The sequence below is a fragment of the Nelusetta ayraudi genome, unplaced genomic scaffold (assembly GCF_046127955.1).
Source record: "Nelusetta ayraudi isolate G7.1 ecotype Tasmania unplaced genomic scaffold, CSIRO-AGI_Nayr_v1 ptg000019l, whole genome shotgun sequence".
Lineage (NCBI taxonomy): Eukaryota > Metazoa > Chordata > Actinopteri > Tetraodontiformes > Monacanthidae > Nelusetta > Nelusetta ayraudi.
In genome coordinates, this window is record NW_027466069.1 from 4,332,501 (window position 1) to 4,353,660 (window position 21,160).

General features: G+C 44.4%; 3 protein-coding genes across 3 annotated transcripts in view; 1 reads left to right on the forward strand and 2 right to left on the reverse strand.

Moving 5' to 3' along the window:
* The window catches only part of tmem240a (transmembrane protein 240a), a 17,381-nt gene extending 6,300 nt beyond the window's left edge, over window positions 1–11,081 (reverse strand). The window contains exons 1-3 of the mRNA XM_076026518.1: window positions 10,000–11,081; window positions 9,490–9,596; window positions 4,117–4,325 (exon numbers count right to left, since the gene is read on the reverse strand). Coding sequence (XP_075882633.1) covers window positions 4,117–4,325; window positions 9,490–9,596; window positions 10,000–10,056 — 373 coding nt within the window. The 5' untranslated portion in view covers window positions 10,057–11,081. The remainder of the gene's footprint in view (window positions 1–4,116; window positions 4,326–9,489; window positions 9,597–9,999) is intronic.
* Window positions 11,082–14,005: 2,924 nt separating this feature from the next.
* Window positions 14,006–18,289, forward strand: otud3 (OTU deubiquitinase 3). The gene is made up of 8 exons (XM_076026533.1): window positions 14,006–14,126; window positions 14,613–14,929; window positions 15,318–15,466; window positions 16,016–16,128; window positions 16,245–16,367; window positions 16,516–16,648; window positions 17,375–17,541; window positions 17,633–18,289. The coding sequence occupies exons 2-8, from the start codon at window positions 14,724–14,726 to the stop codon at window positions 17,789–17,791; spliced, it is 1,050 nt and encodes a 349-aa protein (XP_075882648.1). The 5' UTR covers window positions 14,006–14,126; window positions 14,613–14,723; the 3' UTR covers window positions 17,792–18,289.
* Window positions 18,290–18,503: 214 nt separating this feature from the next.
* bcas2 (BCAS2 pre-mRNA processing factor) lies at window positions 18,504–20,934 on the reverse strand. The gene is made up of 7 exons (XM_076026534.1): window positions 20,748–20,934; window positions 20,355–20,447; window positions 20,194–20,264; window positions 19,821–19,982; window positions 19,684–19,734; window positions 19,517–19,597; window positions 18,504–19,329 (listed from the first exon to the last, which is right to left on the reverse strand). Exons 1-7 carry the CDS (start codon window positions 20,838–20,840, stop codon window positions 19,203–19,205), a joined length of 678 nt encoding a protein of 225 aa, XP_075882649.1. The 5' UTR covers window positions 20,841–20,934; the 3' UTR covers window positions 18,504–19,202.
* Window positions 20,935–21,160: the final 226 nt, after the last annotated feature.

The window sequence follows — 21,160 nt, forward strand, 5'->3', positions numbered from 1 at the left end:
CCGCTCATCGCCGATCCATGCATCTAATTTCCACCAACGCTTCCACCCCTGCAGTCAGGGTCGGAGTCGGAGTTATCCCTGCAAGCTGAGGACGGAGTTCGGCAGAGAACCAACAACCCTCTACACTGATCAAACAGAAAATGCAGATCTACCAATTAAAACGCAAGGTCTCTATCTTTTGGACTGTGGCAGGAAGGCAGACTGAACTCAAGAAAGGATTGAGTCACAATCAAACCCACAACCTTCTTGTGGCAACCAGAGCGGTGTTAACCCAATGGTGCGTTCTACGTGATCAGAATTACCGTACAACCACTAAAAAAATGCGCAAAGATACATATCTGTTTGTTTTTTTTGACACCACATTCACTTTCCCATTTCAAAATGTGATTAGTGATGAGTCAGCCATTGCTTTAATGCCGCTTTAGAGAATTTATTTGTGTTTGCACCACTTTTTGCATTGATTGCTGAAACTTTATTTCTTGTTGTTGAAGTAGCTGCGGCCGGACAGATGTGTACGATGAGGAGGCGGGTATCAGAGTACCGGTATACTAACTAGAATGAACTAGACCATACCGCTGTTTTAACAGACTGACCTCGGTGCTGCTCTGCCCCCTGTCATCTCAGCAATGTATCCAAAATGTGATACTGGAGGGGTGGATTGGATGTTAGCCCAACAGGAAGGTCACGGGTTCAATTCCCAGTTCAGCCGGCTCTTTCTTTGCAGAGTTGCCACGTTCTTCCTGTAGGGCGCCTCCCCATCAATTCCTTTCACCTCCTCTCCCAGACAAGCCAAGCGGAGGTTAATGTCAGTTGAGGTTGCCTGTTTATTGACGTCCCGGGATGAACCGGCTGTTTGTCCAAGTTGTGCCCCGCCTCCCCCCCACCGAGAGCCGGGATTGGCTCCACCCATCCTGCAGCCCTCAGTGCAGATCAAGCCGGGATGAATGGATGAGAGAGAGATCAGATGATTTTCGTGATGAGAGCGGCGGGCGACTGTGGCATAACACAAGCCTCCGGTGGTTGACTGGATGTGATTGAGTGTGGCAGACAGAATGTTCACACCTTTAAATCTTAAGTTTTTCTCTTTTTTTTGAATGGGTCAACTGCTTCCAAATGTTTTCAATGGGATCTTTCCCCCAATGACTTTTCTGTTCTTGGAAACGGTTCTGTCTGGCTCCCTGAGGTTGGTCGTAAAAGTGCATGTATGTACGTACGATAGGGGTGGCGATGGGTATGTGGGTGCAGGGTTCACGTCAGGACCCTCTTACAGTGATGTGACAGCGCTAACTAGCGAGCCGCTGTGCAGTCATAATACTCTGAATGACTGAGTCTGACACGCAGACAGTTCTGGGGCAGAGAGCGACTCCTGAGGCTAAAGTGTGTTCGTTAGTCTGGCGGAAGCCTCTCAAACAGCCACAGCGAAGCCGTCCCTGGCATTTTATTACACTGCGTCTGGGTGCCACATCGGAGACATCAGCAGAGAAACTCAATGAATATTTCAGTTCAGTATTTCTGTCCCTGAATCTGCAAAAAAGCTGTGAAAATGCTCTTTAATTGCGTTAACTGTGTTTGTGATTCCACTTTAAAGGTCCCATACTATGTAAAAATGGACTTTGTCTATATGTTCTCACAGTATTATGTCCCTGTAGCCCAACAATAATGTAGTAAAGTTCATCCTTCACGTCCTTTGCTTGCTCTTTCAACAAAGTGCTAAAACTGTCCTGGAAATCGGCCCTGAGTGAGGCCCAAAGGTCACAAGCAATGGATTATTTTATTAAGGGTCTTTTAAATCAGTGGTCACCCAACACACTATAGCTGTTGGCTCCGCCTTGTTTTTGTTGCCTTCCAAGTTCGCAGGAAGCTACAACCTAGTGGGAGGCTGTAAACAGGAGGCTATTTACACAAGTTTTGTGGAACTCTCTACTTTTTGCCAATTAGTTACAATTTAAGATCTGACTACAGTCATAATATGGGCCCTTTAAAAAGAAAAGGTGATAGATCACCCTGATCGTTGCTATCTTGGGACTTGTCTTGAGCATCGTTTACGCCTATCAAAGACAACAGTTTATCAGATTAACTCCCAGATATCTCGTCTTTTAACTGAAGTTCACAGCAGCCTGTGGTCGGAGTGGAAACTGCTGAATAAGCCGGATGTACATTCATTTTTAAAGAGTCAGGGATCCTAATTATCACTCCTAGCCCCCGGTAGCAGAGGCGTATCTTATATAAAGTCTCTAATCCCCTCCATGCTGAAGTGGCCTAATTGTGTTTTTCTGCACGAGTTACGATCACAAAACCTCATTTTTATCAGCACGGGTCCTCGCGAGGAACATGGACACACGCGAGGGACGAGATTGAGGAGGTCATCCGTGCCTTACGCTCCTCCAGGGCAAAATATTGTGATGCACTCGTTGGACTTTACAACGCAAAAGACGACGTGCCGCAGCCAACTTCATGACACTGCTCTCTAGCCAATCAGTTTGTCGAGGAGAAGGTGACCGGGCGGCAGAATCCCTGTTCTCTTTTGTCACAGACTGGCAGCCAGTCTGAGCATTGATTTTTTTTTTAGGTGTTAGCTGGGCTTATTTGTGCGATTTCTTAACCCTCGAGAGAGTGTGATTTGCTGCTCGAGATCCTCTTTCAAGACCCTCTAAGTAATTCCCAAGTCTCTCGTCTTAAACACGAGAGATGTTATTTTTCAGAAAACGGTACTCTAATTTAGAATATTTTTTTTGCACAACTGAACAAATGAACTAATCTTTAAATATCTCCTTACAAAGGAGAAAAAAGTTGTGCTTTTCAGCTATTAAGACCATGATCAGGAACACTGCTCTATGGGCTTTCCATGTAGCCCCCCGGCTGTGCTGTCTGTGCCGTGCAAAACTCTTTGTTGTGCCCTCCGAGAGGTTTTAGCCGCTTGCTGGCTTTTGCATCATCTGCATTTTTTTTTTTAAATTTCCATTAATATTCTATTTCACTCCGCTGCATTGCTTTATTATTTGGCTCTTGCTGTGCCGCCCCCACAGAGACCAGCTAGCGTTTAAGTGCGAGACGCTGGCGTGTCCACCGGAGACGACTCAGGAAGCGCCTCTTGTCCTGTCAGATCTGACTCCAAACGCTAAATATAAAGGCTCGATATTTAATTCAAAGGCCATCGCTGAACAGCGATTGTGTTTTGATGTGGTCTGTCATCAGGAAACTCATCTTTTCTGGTCGATTCAACGTTCACACGCTGCTCTGATGCTGCTCTGATCTGAATACGCTAACGCTGAAATGTCTGTAGCAAAGCAGTCCGACAGTTACAGCTGGGTTAAAAAAAAACTAAAAAATATTTTACAAAAACATGTTAAAAAGCGGTGCAGTTTGTGAATAAAATAATGATATAATATTATTAAAATATAATAATAATATTGTCATATTGAGTTTGCTGATGAGGTCATTCTTTCCAGCCTTTTTATCCTTTTTATCCAACAATATGACAGAATAGTTTATTTGTTGTTTATATTTTGTGTTATGACACTATGTTAGTAACAACTTCTAAATCTAATCTCAATCAAACCTCCTACATTACTGTATCACTATATCACCCATATCTATTCTATTATCAATAATAAAAGTTGTCAACATACTTCAGTCCGTTTTGGGTTTTCAAAAGAACTTGTATGAAGAACAGAACAGCAATTACACTCAATGACATATATGCGCACAAAAGCTCCTGACTGAGAAATATAGGTCAAAGTGTAGTGGAAGTAACAAAGGAGCCTCGTCAAAAAGTCAAAACACAACATTTGCTGTAAGTTTATTGCAGCTGACGTCCAAAGTCTGGTTGTGATTTAACAAGAGGGTTGCAGCAAAACAAAAGCCAGTGATTACTGCCAAAAATGAGTTACGAGAGGGGGGCGGATCAGTCATTTAAGTTCTGTCATACACTGCCGTGTGGCCCAACAGATGCGGCGCATTTACTTCTGCACGCATGCATTTGTCCCAAATTGCCCTCCTTTTAAAAGCTGGACCGTTTGTCTTACTGCAGCCTTCAGATCAACCCAAAGAATCCCTGACGTTACTGGATTGAGTGTCATTTCCTGCCCCGCCCTCTCCGTGCCCTCTGAAACTTACCGTAGTACCGGCTCGCCCTCCAGGCCCTGACGGCGCAGTGTAGCACCCCGTCCAGCCACAACAGCAGCCAGCTGATGCAGAAGCCCAGCAGGAGGCCCAGCATCAAGTCCATCTCCTGCTTGGTCACACTGTCACTCACAAAGTAGTTCTCTGACGAGTCCACCAGCGAATGGTCCCCGTCGTACGGAATTACGTAGTGGACATGATGCCTGTGGTCGCGGAAAAGGAGGAGGAGGGGGAGGAGGAAGAGGAGATGAGAGCGTCAGATGCAGCAGCCTCCGTATGATCTCGTGTCTCAAGGCAACAATGAGCAATTATGAATCATATCAGCTTCATACAGACGGGTGACAAATTAAAGCCTCGTGCCCATCCTCCGCAGCCACACGCGCTTCATCGAAACCTTCCCGGTTAGCCGCCAACAGTGCCCGGCTGGCTATAATATATATATTTTTTTTTTTTTGAAGCGCCGTTGATCTGGATTTTTAATTCGAAGCTGATCGTTTTGGAAGGAGGGAAAATGCGAGAGGCAGTTTTTAAGCGAATATTTATAATTCAATTTGTCAAAAGTCTAAAAGCTGCAAAATCAGAAACCGTTAAAATCAGCATTTAGAACATTCACATTTATTGGAATATATCATCAGAAAATGGAAAAGGCAAGACGGGTATGCAAAAAGTAACATCAAAAACTTTATTCATTGGTAACAAGCACTTGTATTTACTTAAAAAGCAGATCTAGTTGCAAGGAGGCGACCACGACAGCAGCCCACAATGAGGATCTGCTCAGGGTTTCATAATTTTACTCTGACGTCATGGCTGGTATAAGAAGAAGTGAGATCAAGCAGGACATCAGAAAACAGGGATTAGCAGCGCGTGGTGGCCTTTAACAACAAGGACTGTTGTCGCTGACGCTGATGTTTAGCCTGCTGGAGCAGAAGCGGCACCACGGCTACGCTCGAAAACGCTCTTCATGCCAAATAAACAGCTCTTTTTGGCTTTTGCAGTTTGCTTTCTTGCCACGAGACAATGCTAAATCTTACGCTAATCTTATGCTAAATTATAGCAGTCGCAAAACTGGGTTTTACACTATTGCGCGGCGGCTGATTGCGTCGCTCTCGCACGCAAACTATCACGTCTTGTAGCGTCGTTAGCTTGTATTGGCTAACAATACAAAATGAAAACGACAGACCATCTCGCTTCTCTGACCTGTTCTTAGTGGCACTAACTAAAACCTCGGCATAGTTCAAAGCTCTGATTTCTGACATCCAAGGCAAACAGTGGCGCACGCCGTCGACAGACAGCAGCAGATGAAGCACAGCTCCGGCGTTGACCAGCTGTTCTAGCAGCGACTGTTCCGCTCCCTCACCATCACTTTATGTCACATTGTCCAGCACCGGCTCCATCCCGCCACATCCGCCAACATATGAAGAGTCAGCGTGTGCTGGCATTGTGCGGCGTCCTCGGAGGGAGTAAATCTCCTTTTTTTTTTCCACCCTCCCTCTGCCCCCATCACCAACACCAACAACAACAACAAGGATGCAGGCAGCTGTCTGACAAACGCTGCAAGGGAACTCTTTGGAGCCGGGGAGATTTAACTGCTGTAAGCCAGCGCGCAGACACGACACACACTCTGGAACATAACAGTGATAACACGTTTTGACTGACGCAGGCTTTTCAGGACATGGAGACTTTCAGTTAAATAGTACTCGTTGCACTTTTTTACATCTTCGAGCCATGCGGGAGGCAGATGAAGTGGAAAAAGAGAAGAAACAAGTCTGGCAGCAGACGCCCAGATTTCCCGACTTTGGGGGTGAAGCTCGTGGGAAATGCTTGATTCTACAATTGTAATATCAGAGGAGGGCGTCTTTAGTCCCACTATCCCCATCAAGTGCACACCCACATTTACGACATCGCCTGAAAGGCCTCTTTCTTTTTAATATCTAAAATAAACCGCTCCTCTCCATCTGTGACTGACTCAACACTTAATTCACGCTCCAAAAAACCAACTCATGTCATTCGGCCGCCGCGTTGCTCTTGGTGAAGTATCGTGAAGAATTGTAAAAACGGAAGAAATTCGGCCAGCCAGCCTGATTAGCAAGATGATATCTGGGAAAGAAAAGCCACAGCACTTTATAGTCTCGAATATAGAGAAGACGAACATATCCTGCAGATTAGCATCTTAAGTATCCTGCTCCAGGAGAAAAAAAAGAAGCAGTGACGCCACTTGGGAGCGGATCAAACTCCCTGTCAGTCCTGGGCGACTCGCAGAGGTCCATTAAAGGTCCCGTATTACAGCCACTTTCCCCTCTTTATTTTACATTCTTCACTCAAGCGGATCGGAGCAGCATCGCGTGATCAATTATCCAAAAAATATCTGGACCTCTGGGAAACAGTGTACTTAACCAACTGTTTACAGCCTCCTGCAAAAAAAAAAAGATCATACGTTCCTGCTGATGCTTTGTCAGACCTCTCCAACATGTTTGCGAGTGTACAACAACAAGTGGAAGGAACAAACACCTGACTTGGGGTGTTAGCACCAACCTGGAAGAAGTACTGGCGCCCCCAGCCCTTTATGACACCATAAAGGGCTGAATTCCCCCCCCCCCGCCCACACTTTCTCACAAGGATAGATTTTAGAGACACTTATTACTGTTAGAAAACACTGTATAAAGTGAATTTGTCATAATATGGAGTTTTTATCTTCTTTCCTCATTGCCCTGATACCTATACACAAATAAAGGGGTTAGATTTACATATTTAAATCCACCCCTGCAAAGTAACAGTTGCTTTTTAGTTTTTTAACCCACAAGATACAGTTTTTACCCCCAGGAGAAATACCAAGACACGGGTATTTTGATCAGGGCAGAAAGTGCTACAGGAATCTCTGAGTATCTTGGTGGCCACAGCGACCACGGATCCACATCCTGTCACCTTTCCCTCGTCTACCACAGTGCTGATGGCTTCCAGTTGCCCTAGCGAGGCTTTTCGCCCACCACAGGAGCGGCAACAACGTCCAAATCAGAGCTCTGGATGCTGCCAAATAAGACGACACCGGCTGTGTCCTCCAGCCTGATAAGGTGAGCGCTGCGGGTGTCAAAACGCCGGCGCCACGCCTCGGCGGACGGAAGGCGCTGGCAGCCACACGGCTCGCTGTGTAACTGTACTTCTTTATTGTTCATCCCTCCACCACCGACGCTTGTGTGTAGACAGACGAGCGAATCTGGTTCAGGAGGAGTTTCCAGGTCAGGGGAAGGCACTGTGTGGGTTAGAGGAATGTGAGGTTTGACTGTGTACTGCACCACATCGCTGTCTTTTCCCAACATTGGCTGGAGGAGAGGAGCTGTGTCTCGGGCTGTCATGGTTGCCAGGGTTACCAGGTCAGTTTTCAAAACAGTGGATGTTGATACAGTATTGCTTAGATTTTTTCCGTTGCCGACAGATTTACACTAGAGTGTTTACTATTAACTTTAAATTGAATTACATCTAGTCAATTAAACAGTCAATTGGCTTTTCACTTATATTGGATTCTGTCGCCCGACAGTTTGAATGACCTTGTCTAAAATCCTCTTCATCCATCTTTCTAAGCTCCAGTCTGAAACATTTTGGTGGACCCCTGGATTCCTGTGAATCAGCCACCATCCTTTCAGTTTCCTGCAAGCTACCTTCAAAAACCACAAGCTAAGACCGAGGAGATGCAGATGTAGATGTAGATTGTGTTAGAAGAGATCAAACAATACTACTAAAGGGAGATGTTTGTGTGTCGGATTTCCAAAGAGTTTACTGAAGTGAGGTGTGCCATGGCCAAAGTAACACATGGTCTAGTGTCATCCTGTGAACCTGAAAAATAGCTTGGGCTGTTGCTACCCGGCTAGCATGGTCGTAAAAATCTGATTGGTCAGCTTCGAATATAACCAACAGCAGGTTTTTCCAATCACCTTACAAGTTTTTTTTTAAATTCATTTTTTAAATCCTTTCCACAGGTTTATTATGGCCTCTTTACCAGATGCACATGTGAAATAAATCCAACAACTTTATAGAAGAACCTCCAGCTCGCCAGCCAAGTTAACGTACGTGCCTCATGGCGACAACTTGCTAAATTGGCGTTTTCCCCCTAGAAATTACCTCTCACAAACTGCCATTTGGGCAGATAGTCATTAGCAAGGGCCCCCTATTTGGCACACAAATCAGGGATGACACAAGCATGATGTACCAGTGACACATCATGCCTGCCTCCAAACACAAATGCTGGCTCGGTTACCGCACATCACATCACACAGTGTTGCGAGAAGCCTTTCCAAACTTTGACTCAGACTCCCTGACAAGCCAGCGAATCACACCTAACGGTGACCCATTTCTGGAGTTTTAGACTCAGAGGAGATAAAAAACACACACACACACACACACACACACGCACTGAGCTAAAGTAAAGCTGCTGGCCTCGTATTGCTGCTAATGAAGTGCTTGTGTAGCATCAACCCCCTCACTGCAGTATATGCAACGCCGCGCGCCCCTGATTCTATTTTGTTTTAATATGCATCTGCTGGGTTTGCAGCAAACATGGAGGGTGACACACACACATGCACACTTCCAGCTAAACACACTGATCTGCAGGACATGAGTCAACCAGAGACCAAACCTCCAGGATTTCCAATTTTGCCTCCGTGGGCAACAGGCTCATCTACACATTCTACATATAAACACTGATTTAATCAAATTTAATATGTGAAGCGCCACTTGCCAGCCCTGCTGTATCTACCAGCAGGTAGCGCCTCTTCTATAGGACCTATAACGACTTCACTCTAAGCAGCCAGAACACTTGTGCCTCAGTAATTGGCCCGAGAAGCGTTTCTGTTTCTCCCCAACAACCGTGTGCATGCAGGCCTGCGTGGATCTCGCGCAGCGCACTTGATGCTCAGATTGTTTTTGAACGGCCTCTTATTGGCCGCGGTTCATTACCTAGTTATGGCTCCGACACACACCTTCGTGCATGCAGCAAAAAAAAAAAAAAAAAAGCCTCGAAAGGAAAAAGGAAAAAAAGGACTAATAATCCTCCTCGCTTCACACTAGCGGAGAAACGCACACATATTACGCGCATAACGCACGACGACGGAGATTTCAGGCGAGGACGTGCGGTATAATATTTATGGTGCGGGGCTGTATGAAAACATCCGCCGCGGTGTGACAGTGGCAGACAGCCCCGGTTAAGCAGGCTGAGCTTTGCGGCGGCTTCACCGCCAGGAAGGAGGGAAGAAGAAGAAGAAGAAGAAAAAAAATCTTCGAGGCCTCTTCGGGGAAATTCAGAATTGAACGGCCACAAGGAAAATGAAGAAGAAGAAAAAAAAAACAGCCACATGATTTCAAACGACGGCATTTTACCTTCCACAGTTGCAGTGACAGACGCGGTCCTCCCCTCGGAGATGCGGTAGGATGTAGTTGTGGAAGCGATCCAGTAGTGCGTTCATGTCCATTAAACAGGCTATCGCCTGCAAAGAAGCATGCAAGTCAGCTGGGACATGTCAGGCAATAGGCTAGGCTATTTCCTACAGGCGGCTACAGATTATTTATTAATATCATCACCGGTTGAAAAAAGAAAAAAGGAAGAAAAAAAAAAGACAAGAACACATGAGTTTGATTAAAAAGCACCATCTACCCGATTCCCCCAAAATGTGCGGGGGAAATCGTGCCTTAAAAATGGACTTTGTTTATTTATTTATGGCGGCAGGTAATTATAGGTAGGCTAATCTGCTCCCATGTCAATGATAGATCTGTCAGGTTTAAAAAAAAAAAATGTGATTCCCTGGCTCAAAAAAATAAAAAAAAAATAAACGTGGCACATTCTACTAAAATCTATGAGAAGCTGACTGTGTGTTCTGGAAATGATCTTACCATTACAACTGAAGCACCAAGAATCATAAAAATCATGGTGGTTGTGATCATATGCATCAAAACTTCCAAACTGGCCGCCGTCTTGTGGCCCCTGAGCAGGAGGCAGGCGGGCGGGCGGGTGGCTCTTCCTCCTACCCGCGGCGGTGGAGACGCTCCGGCTGGGCTTTGGGCGCTCTGTCCCGGCAGGAGCAGCTCATGGAGCCGCCGCGCCGCTCCTGGCTCCCCGTCCCTTCAAACTGCCCGGTCTCCCTCCGTACCCTCCTACACACACACATACACGCACGCACGCACACACCAAGCCGCCTCTCTCTCTCTCTCTCTCTCTCTCTCTCTCTCTCTCTCTCTCTCTCTCTCTCTCTCTCTCTCAGCCTTCACTGCACCCTCTCTCCATCCAAGTATACACCCCCCACCTACCCACCAACCCTCCCCCGGTCGGTCGGTCGGGATGCGGCTGCCGCCGGCTCCAAAGAAAGCAGCCTTCTTCTAATTAGTGATGCAAAAATCTCACAATCAAGACTCCCCCCAAAAATAAATATATGATTAAACACGGCTTCAAAAAAAGAACAAGTAAGGTTCCCGTTGTATCCTCCCAGGGATGCCCCTGGTATCCTTCCCCCAGCAGCAGCAGCACCAGCACCAGCACCAGCACCAGCAGCACCGCGTCTTCCAAGTTATTCCAAACCAGGGACTGCGCGTCTATGCCGGCCGATTCTCTCCTCCATCGGCGGAAAGAGGGGGGGAGGAGAGGAGATGGGGGGGAAGAAGAAGAATAAGAAGGAAGGAAAAAAAAAAACCCTGCACGACTTCTCTCTCAAAGAACTGCAGCAACTCCTTCCGCGGCCATCGCCCTCGTCTTTCCTCGAGAATGCCTCGGTCTCCTCCACATGCGGCTCCGCGTCGCGTCGCTCACCCGTCGGTGTCTAAAACAAAATTTTTTAAAAAAAGCAACAACCCTCAGACCCGCCCTGCACCCCGAGTCCAGTCCAGATCCCACAACGGCAGCTGCATCGACGCCCGGAGCCAGACACGCATGATCATCCCATCCTGGCTTCCAGCAGCTAACCGAGAGCCTCCACTCCCACCTCTTTGGAGCCCCGCGCGCGCGCGCACGTTACCGTGTGTGTGTGTGTGTGTGTGTGTGTGTGTGTGTGTGTGTGTGTGTGAGAGAGAGAGAGAGAGAGGGAGAGAGAGAGAGAGAGAGAGAGAGAGAGTGTGTGAGAGAGTGAGGTGGGGGGCGAGAGAGAAAGAGAAAGAGCGGTGGGCGGTGTGAGAGGGGAGAGCTGCTTTCATGGTCTCAGCCTATAGGCTCAGTATTTATAGTGGCTACCTGGCGGTGCACCGGCTCCAATACTCGTGGTTGGTGTGCATGGTCCCATTCTGGGGCTCAACGGTTTTTTTTTTCTTTTCTTTTTACACCAACACACAGACATTCGTAAAAACACACGCTTCCTTCTTCTTTCCCACATTGCAGCTCCTCTTCTCATTCAACGCCACTGCCCATCGTTTCCTGTACAACTACACAAATTTCGTACTGAGAATGAAATTTCATTGGAAAAATAAACCTCTTTGGGAAGTTCAAAGAGCTGTCGTTTTCTTTCGCAGGTTATGCTTCACAAATTTTATGGCCATAATATGTCATTGGGATATTTCAATTGCACCAAAACGTCACAGGTTGCAGTAACTATCATTTTTGTTTGTGTATGTTTACAGTAATATTCGAACACTGTGATAATCTAGGTTCTAGTTTTGGAGATTTGAAAACAATTTTCTAGAAAAATTCTTCCAATTTGTTAGGTTGGTCAACGTAACAAATTGGTGACCATAATCAGCGCCATGTGTGTCTAGTCTAGACATTTAGACACATCAAGCCCTTCTTAGCATTGTTTTTCCTGCAGTGACATAAATATTCACCATGAAACCCGTGAGCCATTTAAATTTCTTTTCTTTTTTTTCTTTTTTTTTCTTTTTATAAATAAATCGTTTTCAGCACCATGGACAGTTACCACAAGCGCCGTACATTTAGCTGGATAACATTTTCTTGTTTCTTGTTTTTTTTTCTTCCAACTATGTCTTTTTTAAAGAAGAAGAAGAAGAAGAAGAAGAAGAAGGAGAAGAAGTAATTAATATCCATGGTTGTAAATTGTTTATTAAGCACTCTCACCGCTACCAACGCTTGCTGTCGTCACATGCAGGCACACGGCCAGAGTTCCTTCATTTCTGACCTCTTCCTGCTCACTCGCACTGCCAGACTGGGCACCAGTGTAGCAGTCTCTAATTAAAATCTGCAGGGGTTAGAGCGGGGATAATGTAAAGATTTATTAGTGGAGCTGGAGACACCCAAGCAGTCTAGATTGTGTATGCAACTGTGGCTGCATGAGAGCTACGTATCTGTACACGTCAATTGGATAGTGACGCAGGAATTTTAGAAGCACCCAGACTAAAAGCAAGGTTTCGATAACTTGCATTGAACACCAACAATTCTTTTTTTATATCTCTTTGACCTTGGGAATCAGATGGTTTTGTTTCTTAAACATTGACCCTCACTCACAACTGTCTCTTGTTAATTTCCCATAGAAATCAATTTGAAGGTGTTTTCTACCAGTGCTTTACTCAATGAAGTCCATAAAGAAATGTAAAAACTCCATTAAGACAGTCTCACCTTTGCTCAATCCACTGTTCAGTGACTGACAGCGTGAGCTAAAGCACACAGTTCTTGTAATCACCGTGTGTGATGTCAGAGAGTATTTGCCAGGCAGCTCCAGAGAGGTGGAGAGGTGCTTCATTCTGGCTTCAGAGGCACCTTGCAGCCATCTTGTTTTGCTTCCCGTTAACGTGTTGAAAGTACAACAAAAGATCACTTCAAACAGGATACTAAAAAGGTTGAGGCAGTAAACACAGGACTAGCTTAAGTGACAAAGTTGTCACTCCAGATGCCTTTATGACAAATAAAATCTCGAAGTGGGACATTTAAATGCCGTATATCTTTTCCTTTTTTTAATTGGTCCAAGGAACTGCATTTTCTCAAAAGAAATTCAGAGCATCTAGCCTTATAGACTGGATGTCTTTTTTCCCCAAGAATTGGAAGCATTCTATGGAACCGACCCACATACAGTCATATGTAAACATATTTCAATGCACATATATGCACCCTTTTTTAACAATTTGTTATCCACGCTCTGCTACATTTCTATTTCTAGTCAGGTTACTGATGCTGATTGGTGCTCACACTCGAATGCTTGGTTAGCCTTCAGGCCTTTACATCTGTTTACACATTGTTCCGTGCCTCATTAAGATGTATAGCAAACAACACAGCAACTAATGAGGATGTGGGACTCTTATAGTCAGTGATATGGTACAATTGATATTTTTATGTATATTTAGCTAACAGGATAGTACAGCTCACAGAATCCTCTGTTGCCTGCTGCAGTTTTGTGCCTTGAGGCTGTGTTGTTGTTTTTTTTGTCTCAGTGTGACTATTTTTTTTTTTTAATGTTGTAAACACCCTGTTATTGCGTCTTATCCCACTCCACCCCCACACTATTTTTACCAGCTGTGTGGAGTCATCAGAAGGAGCTGGTGGTGTGTAAGATTTTCTGGGAGTTCAACACGACAGAAGGTGGAGTGATGATCAGAGGCAAGAAATCTCCTTCACAACTGTAACTCTACCTCCTACTCTGTCCTGAGTCACACAGTCTGCATTATAGAATGAGTCACTGTACACAGACAGACAGACAGACAGACAGACAGATAAATAGAACAGATAGATAGAAATATAGATAGATAGATAGATAGATAGATAGATAGAGAGATAGAGAGATAGATAGTAGATAAGGAAGTATATCTATACATTTGAATTAATTAGTTTGATAGTTTGACTGTTTAAATTGTTAGTTCAAAAGATTGCACTTTTTAGCACCTTTTTCTCCCGTCTGTTTAAGTCTTCTCCCGTTGAACGCTGTGGTTTGACCCGTATCACTTTCCGTACGTCATGACGCATACAAATTACGTTACACATACGTATGCGGAAGTGGAGTTGTAAACAAGGGACGGATAATCACTCCCTTCGTCTCAGAAGCTAAAACAAGTTAGAAACGAAACGTGTGTGGATGTTTCCCCACTCAAATAAGGTAAATCTTTGTCTATTAGGAAATTACGGCTCTATTGGTGTTGTGTTCAGCTTACGACAAACAGGAGGATACTATATGTTACGTAACTTGGGTCCAAACATCTTTGGACAGCTAGCTAGCCGTTAGCTAGTTGACGGTGCTCCCTAGCAATTCGTGTGAGTTCAAACTAAAATGCTGCTACTACTACTACTACTACTAATGATAATAATAATAAATGGTCGGTGTAGTCATGTGACCGCTACTGATGCGCTGCTTACATTGTAGCAAGCAAAGCGTTTTATTATTTTTCAAATTCACCTTTGACCCCAGTGGTGCCCATCAAGGAATGTTTTAATCAGTGCTTCTTGTTAGTCATCTATTGGCTTAACCATTACTTTAGAAAATGTGATCGTTCAGATGTTACTTAAAACCGTCCAGTAACCCTTGTTCTGTTTATTTGTTGTTGTTGTTGTTTTTTGTTTGTTTGTTTGTTTTAATTTCTAAAAGGTTCCAGATGTAGGACAGTAGTTAATTCAAGTGCCAGCTCACGTTTGCATGAAAAAGGATCACAGCGTGCTGCTCACTCCACCCCCAACTTGGAAACCATTTTAGACCAGCATGTCCAGAAAGCAGACGCCCAAAACTGGACGGAGTAACAAGAAAAATGATGTAGAAAGAAAGAGGGATGAGAGAGCGGCGCGCAGAGCCATCGCAAAGGATCGCAAAAACCGGCCTCAGGACAGCGATGACGGAGCTGAATTTGTTAGTTTTTCCAACCAGCTTCAGGCTCTGGGTCTGAAGCTGAGAGAAGTTCCTGGAGACGGGTAACAACAAGAGAGAACACATGGAATCTCACTGCTCTCGTCCTTACTGCTTCCCTTTTCTGTTCATGTATAATGCAGCGCAGCTCTAAAATTCAACCCAAGTTATCAGGTTTATTTCCCCATTCAGAAATGAAAGAGTGCGATCTCTATGACTAAAGTACAGCTTCTTCTCTGTTTTCAACTAAGCTAAATTGTTTTAGACATTATGCAATTGTTAATAACAACTTTACAAAATCCAGAACACACTCAAAGAATCACACTGAATGCATAAATGCTTAAAGGCCTTTCTTATTAACACAAATTGATCTTTTGTCCGAGAACCTTAAGACTACTATGCAATTTTAGAGTCATTTGGAGACAATCGAGTCATTGTCTTTACTTTCTGCAGGAACTGCCTGTTCAGAGCTCTCGGTGACCAATTAGAGGGTCACTCACGGGGTCACCTCCGGCTTCGGCAGGAAACTGTCCAGTATATGATGTCCCATCGGCAAGACTTTGAGCCCTTTGTCGAGGACGACGTCCCTTTCTCACAGCATTGTAAGTGCTTGATTGTGAATGCTCAGCAAATTAAATGGAGGCATTGTGGCCATCCGGTACTGGCAGTGGACTTTGCTGTCATTTTGTTGCTCAAGGCAAGTCTCTGGATTTAAAATTAGAAACAAATGTGCCCAGCAACTGTGCAATGACCCCTGGTGGCCATCTGTTTTTACTAGCAGAGCTGAGTGGAAGGGAATGTGAAGAGACAGTGAAGGATCCCCAGTCAGCCAATTCCGAAAGATATTTTATATTTCATCTGCAAAACCGTCTGTTCCAAAGTCCATAGTTGCCCATGTTCTAAAAAGAGGTTGTTTGCACAATGTGGTTAGTACATCAAATACTGAACAGTGTATTGAATTGTCCTTTTCTCATAGATGATACAAAACTATTTTTCTGAGGTTTCTTTTTCTTTTTATGTTCACTGTGGAAATAAATGCGCAGTAGATAATCTACAAAAATAATCAACAGGTATTAAGATTAATTAGGAAACCACGTCTACGCCATAGAAAGATCCCTGGGTTTACTACTGCCTTCTTTTCCTCCTTGCAGTGTCCAACCTCTCTCAGCCTGGAACGTTTGCCGGCAATGACGCCATCGTGGCCTTTGCTCGCAGTCAGCAGGTGAAAGTGGTGATCCATCAGCTCAACACCCCACTGTGGGAGGTAGGCACATGTGAAGACTTTCACACTAGCACCACTGCAGCTGCTGCAGCTGCTGTTGCTTTACATGGCGTGACTTGCATTTGTGTCGTCTCACTGTTGTCGCTCTCGCGCTGCAGATAAACGGCGTCGAGAAGCTGTCGGGCAGAGAGCTACACATTGCCTACCGATACGGAGATCACTATGACAGTGTGAGGAGGATTGGAGACAACTCGGAGAGTCCCGCTCAGCTTCGTATAGAGGTACCCTCACTCTAAAACGCTGATGAATCATTTAGGATGAAATATCCCTCTCCTTCATCCGTAGTGAAGCCCCCCCCCCCTCCCCCCTCTCTCTCTCTCAATGTCGGCATTTAGTTTTGTTTTTTGTTTTTTCATTCACTGTTTCTAGAGTTTGCAGAACTCACAAGGGGAGCAGCGAGAGTTTGGGGACGGTCAGAAGGAGCGAAAGAAAAACTCCTCTCCGTCAGCGTCAGAGGACGACAATGTCATCCTAAACTCCATCAAGAATCGAGGAATCCACGGTTGGTCAGGATTTCCACTCGTCTCAGGAGCTGCGTTTCCATTACCCCTAGAATTAGATGCAAAACATAAATATCGTAATTTAAAAAACGGTAATAGAAACACCTGAACTTTGAAAAACCTCTTAAATTTTGCAAAAAGGTTTTGACGATCTCATGAGGTGGTTTTTCAGACGTGTCGATATAGAGGTACATCGCAAAAGTGTCATGGAAACACTTTTCTCGCATTTACACGTCAGCTGACATGATGTACAGGGTCACGTGATCAGTTCACTTCAAGTGGAAATGGCGTGTTGTTTGGACGGAGGAGGAAATGGAATATTTTTTACAATTAATCAAAGAGAAAAATATAACACACATTCTTGACAGCAAACAAACAAAAGCAAACAATTCTTGTAAATTGCGTAAGATGAGATTTTACGAGAATTATGTCCTGCGAGAATTCTTGCGGGACAAGATTTCACAAGAATTGCGGCTGGTGCGCTTTGCACCATTCACTGGAAACGCCTGCCAATCGCAATTGTACTTTGTCGAAATTTTAGAAATATCGCTTTTATTTTTGCAAAAACCGGTCGTGGAAACGTAGCTATTGACTTACAGGAGAAATTAGGCATTAATAGACAATCGAAAGCACAGTTCATCTATTCCAGCTTGTCTCATCCAATTGATGTTCCATTGATGCTCTAAACTTAAAATAAATTCTTATCCTTGTGGCTGTTTTGTTTCCAGGTGATGAGGAGAATTTGCTCCAGCTGAGCGCTGCAACCATCAATGCTGAGTGGCTGGTCGGCTCCATGCTTGGCCAGTCCTGCCAGGGCCAGTGTGCTTCCGGATCCTGCTCGGCGTGCAGTGAGCAGAGAGAGTCAGGAGATGGTGCCAATATGCAAAAATCAAAGGTACGTTGGAATAAGAGCGTCTTTGCGTTGCATTATCTTTTCAGTGACATTAGTAAAGATGGTGCTGTGTGTATTTCTTTCTTACACGCAGGTATCAAACAAGCAGAGGAAGGAGCAGCAGAGGCTGGAGAAGAAGAAGCGACAAGAGGAAAGGCATCGGCAGAAGTTTCTCCAGAGCAAAGGACATCAGGACCAGAACCTGCCTGATGCCGTCACTTTAGTACCAGCACTCAACACTCTCAGTATATAGACTGGAACCCGGCCAAAATACCCTAGATTCCCTTAACTCGCTGTTGGCAGATGCTCTCCCTCAAACTTTTTTCACTTAGTCCAATCTAATTCAGTCACAGCGGACGACTTCTGTTTCTTGGAGAAAACCCTGTAGTCTCTTAAGTGGAATCCAGTGCGACGGTGCCTGAAGTGTGTGAGGTGGGTGAAAGCTGTGGGAGAGAAGGGTTTTTAGTGTTGGTTTATGTCAGGTTCCCCTTCAACCTGGTCTAGCTTCAGTGCTCTGGCACACCCCTCTTCCTGTGCTGGACACCTGGCTTCACCCCTGACCCCCTACCAAGATAATCTCATGCAGCTGGGCTTTTTGATACGCCACAGTGTTCATATTGTAATTACATTCTAATGGTTTTTGTTGATGAATCTGACTAAAAGAAGAATGACGGAAGTGTGGCAGTTGTGATGGAATGACTTGTCATGCACACTCTAAGTAATGTGGCAATCAATAAATAACTGAAGAAGTCTCGTTCTCTTAATGTGCAACTCAATATATAAAAGTTACATATTCAATTTGTGTGTTCTAAGTATTCTTTAGTGTAATTTCTCACTAAAATCTCCTGATTACATTTTAGTTCAACTTGATTAGTAGTTTTAAGACATATTAAACTAAAGCTCCATTTAAAATTCAAAATGAAAATACCACTTTGAAGCTGTGATACGAGAATAAATTAAGCCAATTGAATACGCAAAGGTTTATTTTATGAAAAAACAAACAAAAAAAAAGATTTGGCTGGGACCTGCTTCAATGCAGTTCACAGTCTGTACATTTTATTCTAAACAACTGAATTCTGTTGGTTCACAAATTAAATGAAGATTATCAGTTAAAATAACTGCTACAACTTGGGAGAATTTATGGCTTTACAGAGAGTGGGTCTATACAAGACTTTGTACAATAGGCATTTCGAAAGTGTGTCAAGCAGAGCAGTGGATGTAAAAATAAGAAATATCAGCTGCCCAATCATTCCTGAAAGTGAGACATCAAGTGGTCAGACTGGAGTTATCCAGGCTGCTCCATGACCCACGGGACTGCATAATCATGTATGACTGACGATCAAGGTGTAAAAAAAAAAAAAAACAACCCAAAAAACCTGCTGAGTTTGAATCAGCAAAAACAACAATCCTTTACAAAACTGTGTAGCAGATCAAACTGGACATCCATGTAGACTACTGCGTCTTCAACCACTAGTCTACAGGAGAAGGAGAAGAGACATTCTAAAAAACAAAACATCTGTTGTTGCTGAGGATGCTGGGTTATTCGGTCTGAATGTTTTAAATGTCTTGGACGTGTAAACTCTCCCTCCTCATGCTGCTTGACAGTCCAGCTCCATCCTACCAGCAGATTTTCCGTCCTGTGTTGGCTGCTGAGGGTGAGAAGTCTAGAAGTCCTGCCGGATGTTCTCTTTGTTCTCGTCTCCCTGCTGCTGTCTGAGCTGAGACAATTCGTTCTCCAGCTGGATGATGGCTCGCTCGATCTCATAGTTCTTACTGACCAGAGACACCCAGCTATAGAGAATAGGCACAAAAACGTCAGGATGGTATAAGTACGTGAGATCAAGTGGGACTTTACAACACAATGATTATTATTGACGTGTGGAATATGCCTTTTTACTCCGATATAAAATTACACCCTACATGTTCTGTCTTTGTACACTGAATTATACAAATGCATAAAATAACAATAAAAACCTACTTTGACTCAAGCTCACGCAGTTTGGCTCCTCCTGACAACTGGTCGTTCTTTCTCTGCCAGTTCAGGTCTTGGATTTGCTTCCTGCACACCGACAACACAACACTGTTAATCGCAGAAACAAGTTTTAAAACATCCCGTTGAAACCGAGCATCCTGGGGCTGCGTCACCTGAGTTTCTGAAGCTCCTTCTGAGCGATTTCAATCATGAAGGCCAAGTTGCTGGAGGTGGAAGAAACGAGACGAGATGTGATGATCAAAGAGCCTACAGAGCGAGAGTCTGGCAGAGATGTTCTCTGGTCACCTACTCGTTGTAGACTTTCCAGCCGTTGCTTCCGTACTGTGACATGAGCTCCAGGTTCTCGATACGCACCGCTTGGTGCTCCAGTTGAGCCATCGAGTTGTTCACGCACTCCTGCCATGCTGTGATGTCGTTCTTCTGTCCTGCTGAGGGTGCCGGCAGCTCATATCTTTGCAGATACAATAAAGAAAAAGAATACTCAAAATCCTAAACTGTTTGGCTATATTAAATAATTGTCTGGGCGTAAATTGGAAGCAGCAACTTGTCATTTTAACCAAATATTCGTCATTAATGAATTGGAAAAGGAATTGGATCCCTTTGCATAAACTGTGCTGTATCACCAAACATTGACAAAAGCTGATCAGGTGTGAACACGTTACCTCTTCATACTCAGGAGGTCCATTGGCTGCCGCGCTGACAGCCGCTCAAATTCATTCCTCATGATTTCTGTCTGAGGAGGAGACACACACGTACATACTTGTAATTTAGTTTTAAGATCTCTCAAGTTTATTTATGTCATTTGTTAATTTATTTATTTTACCTCAAAAGCAGCGAAGTCCGGTGTTTGCATGTAACTCAGGTAGTTTTTAGTGGGTCGGTATCTTCTCGTCTCCTCTTCCACCAGCGCTGCAGCCTACAAGACAGAAGATGACTTGTTCTACGTGCTGGTTTTGGACGTTAACGCCTTTTCACAATACTTCCAAGGGTTATTCATGGTGATAGAAGCCCCTATCACAGCATGAACGAGTCGAATAACGATAAAACTAAATTAAAAAACAAAACTATATTCACAGCTGATGTTTGTCGAATTTCAAGCCAACTATAGCTAACTTTCTTCCAATGAACATGTATTGTCACAACGGTGCGGTCCAGCATGGATAGCTAGCTAGCTAGCTGAGGTTAGCATGTTTCCAGAATGAAGAAGTTTACTCACCGCTTCCCTGACGCCAGCTGCGTCATAACCCTGGTCAAAATACGGCAACGCATCAACGAACACTTCACCAGCTACAGAAGCAGTTCCAGCCATCGTCAAATTTAATCTGTACCGTTTATGGCGCAAGTAGCTCGACTAACCCGGCTAAATGAACGCAATAGAGGTAACAGACAGATATTTCCGGTTTCAAAATAAAACCGAACAACAGTAGCTAATTTTGGCCGAGGACCTCTCGTGGACTGAAAAGTAATTGCACGTCCGTGAATCAAATCATAATTCTCTCCGGTGTCACTCAACACTGTGGATACTAAGTAGGATTCTATGACACTGGGGCTGAGCAATAGCAGAGACAAGCAAGAGTAGCAGTAGGAAGACTAGTCCCATATCAATGACATGTTATTACTGTATGTTTC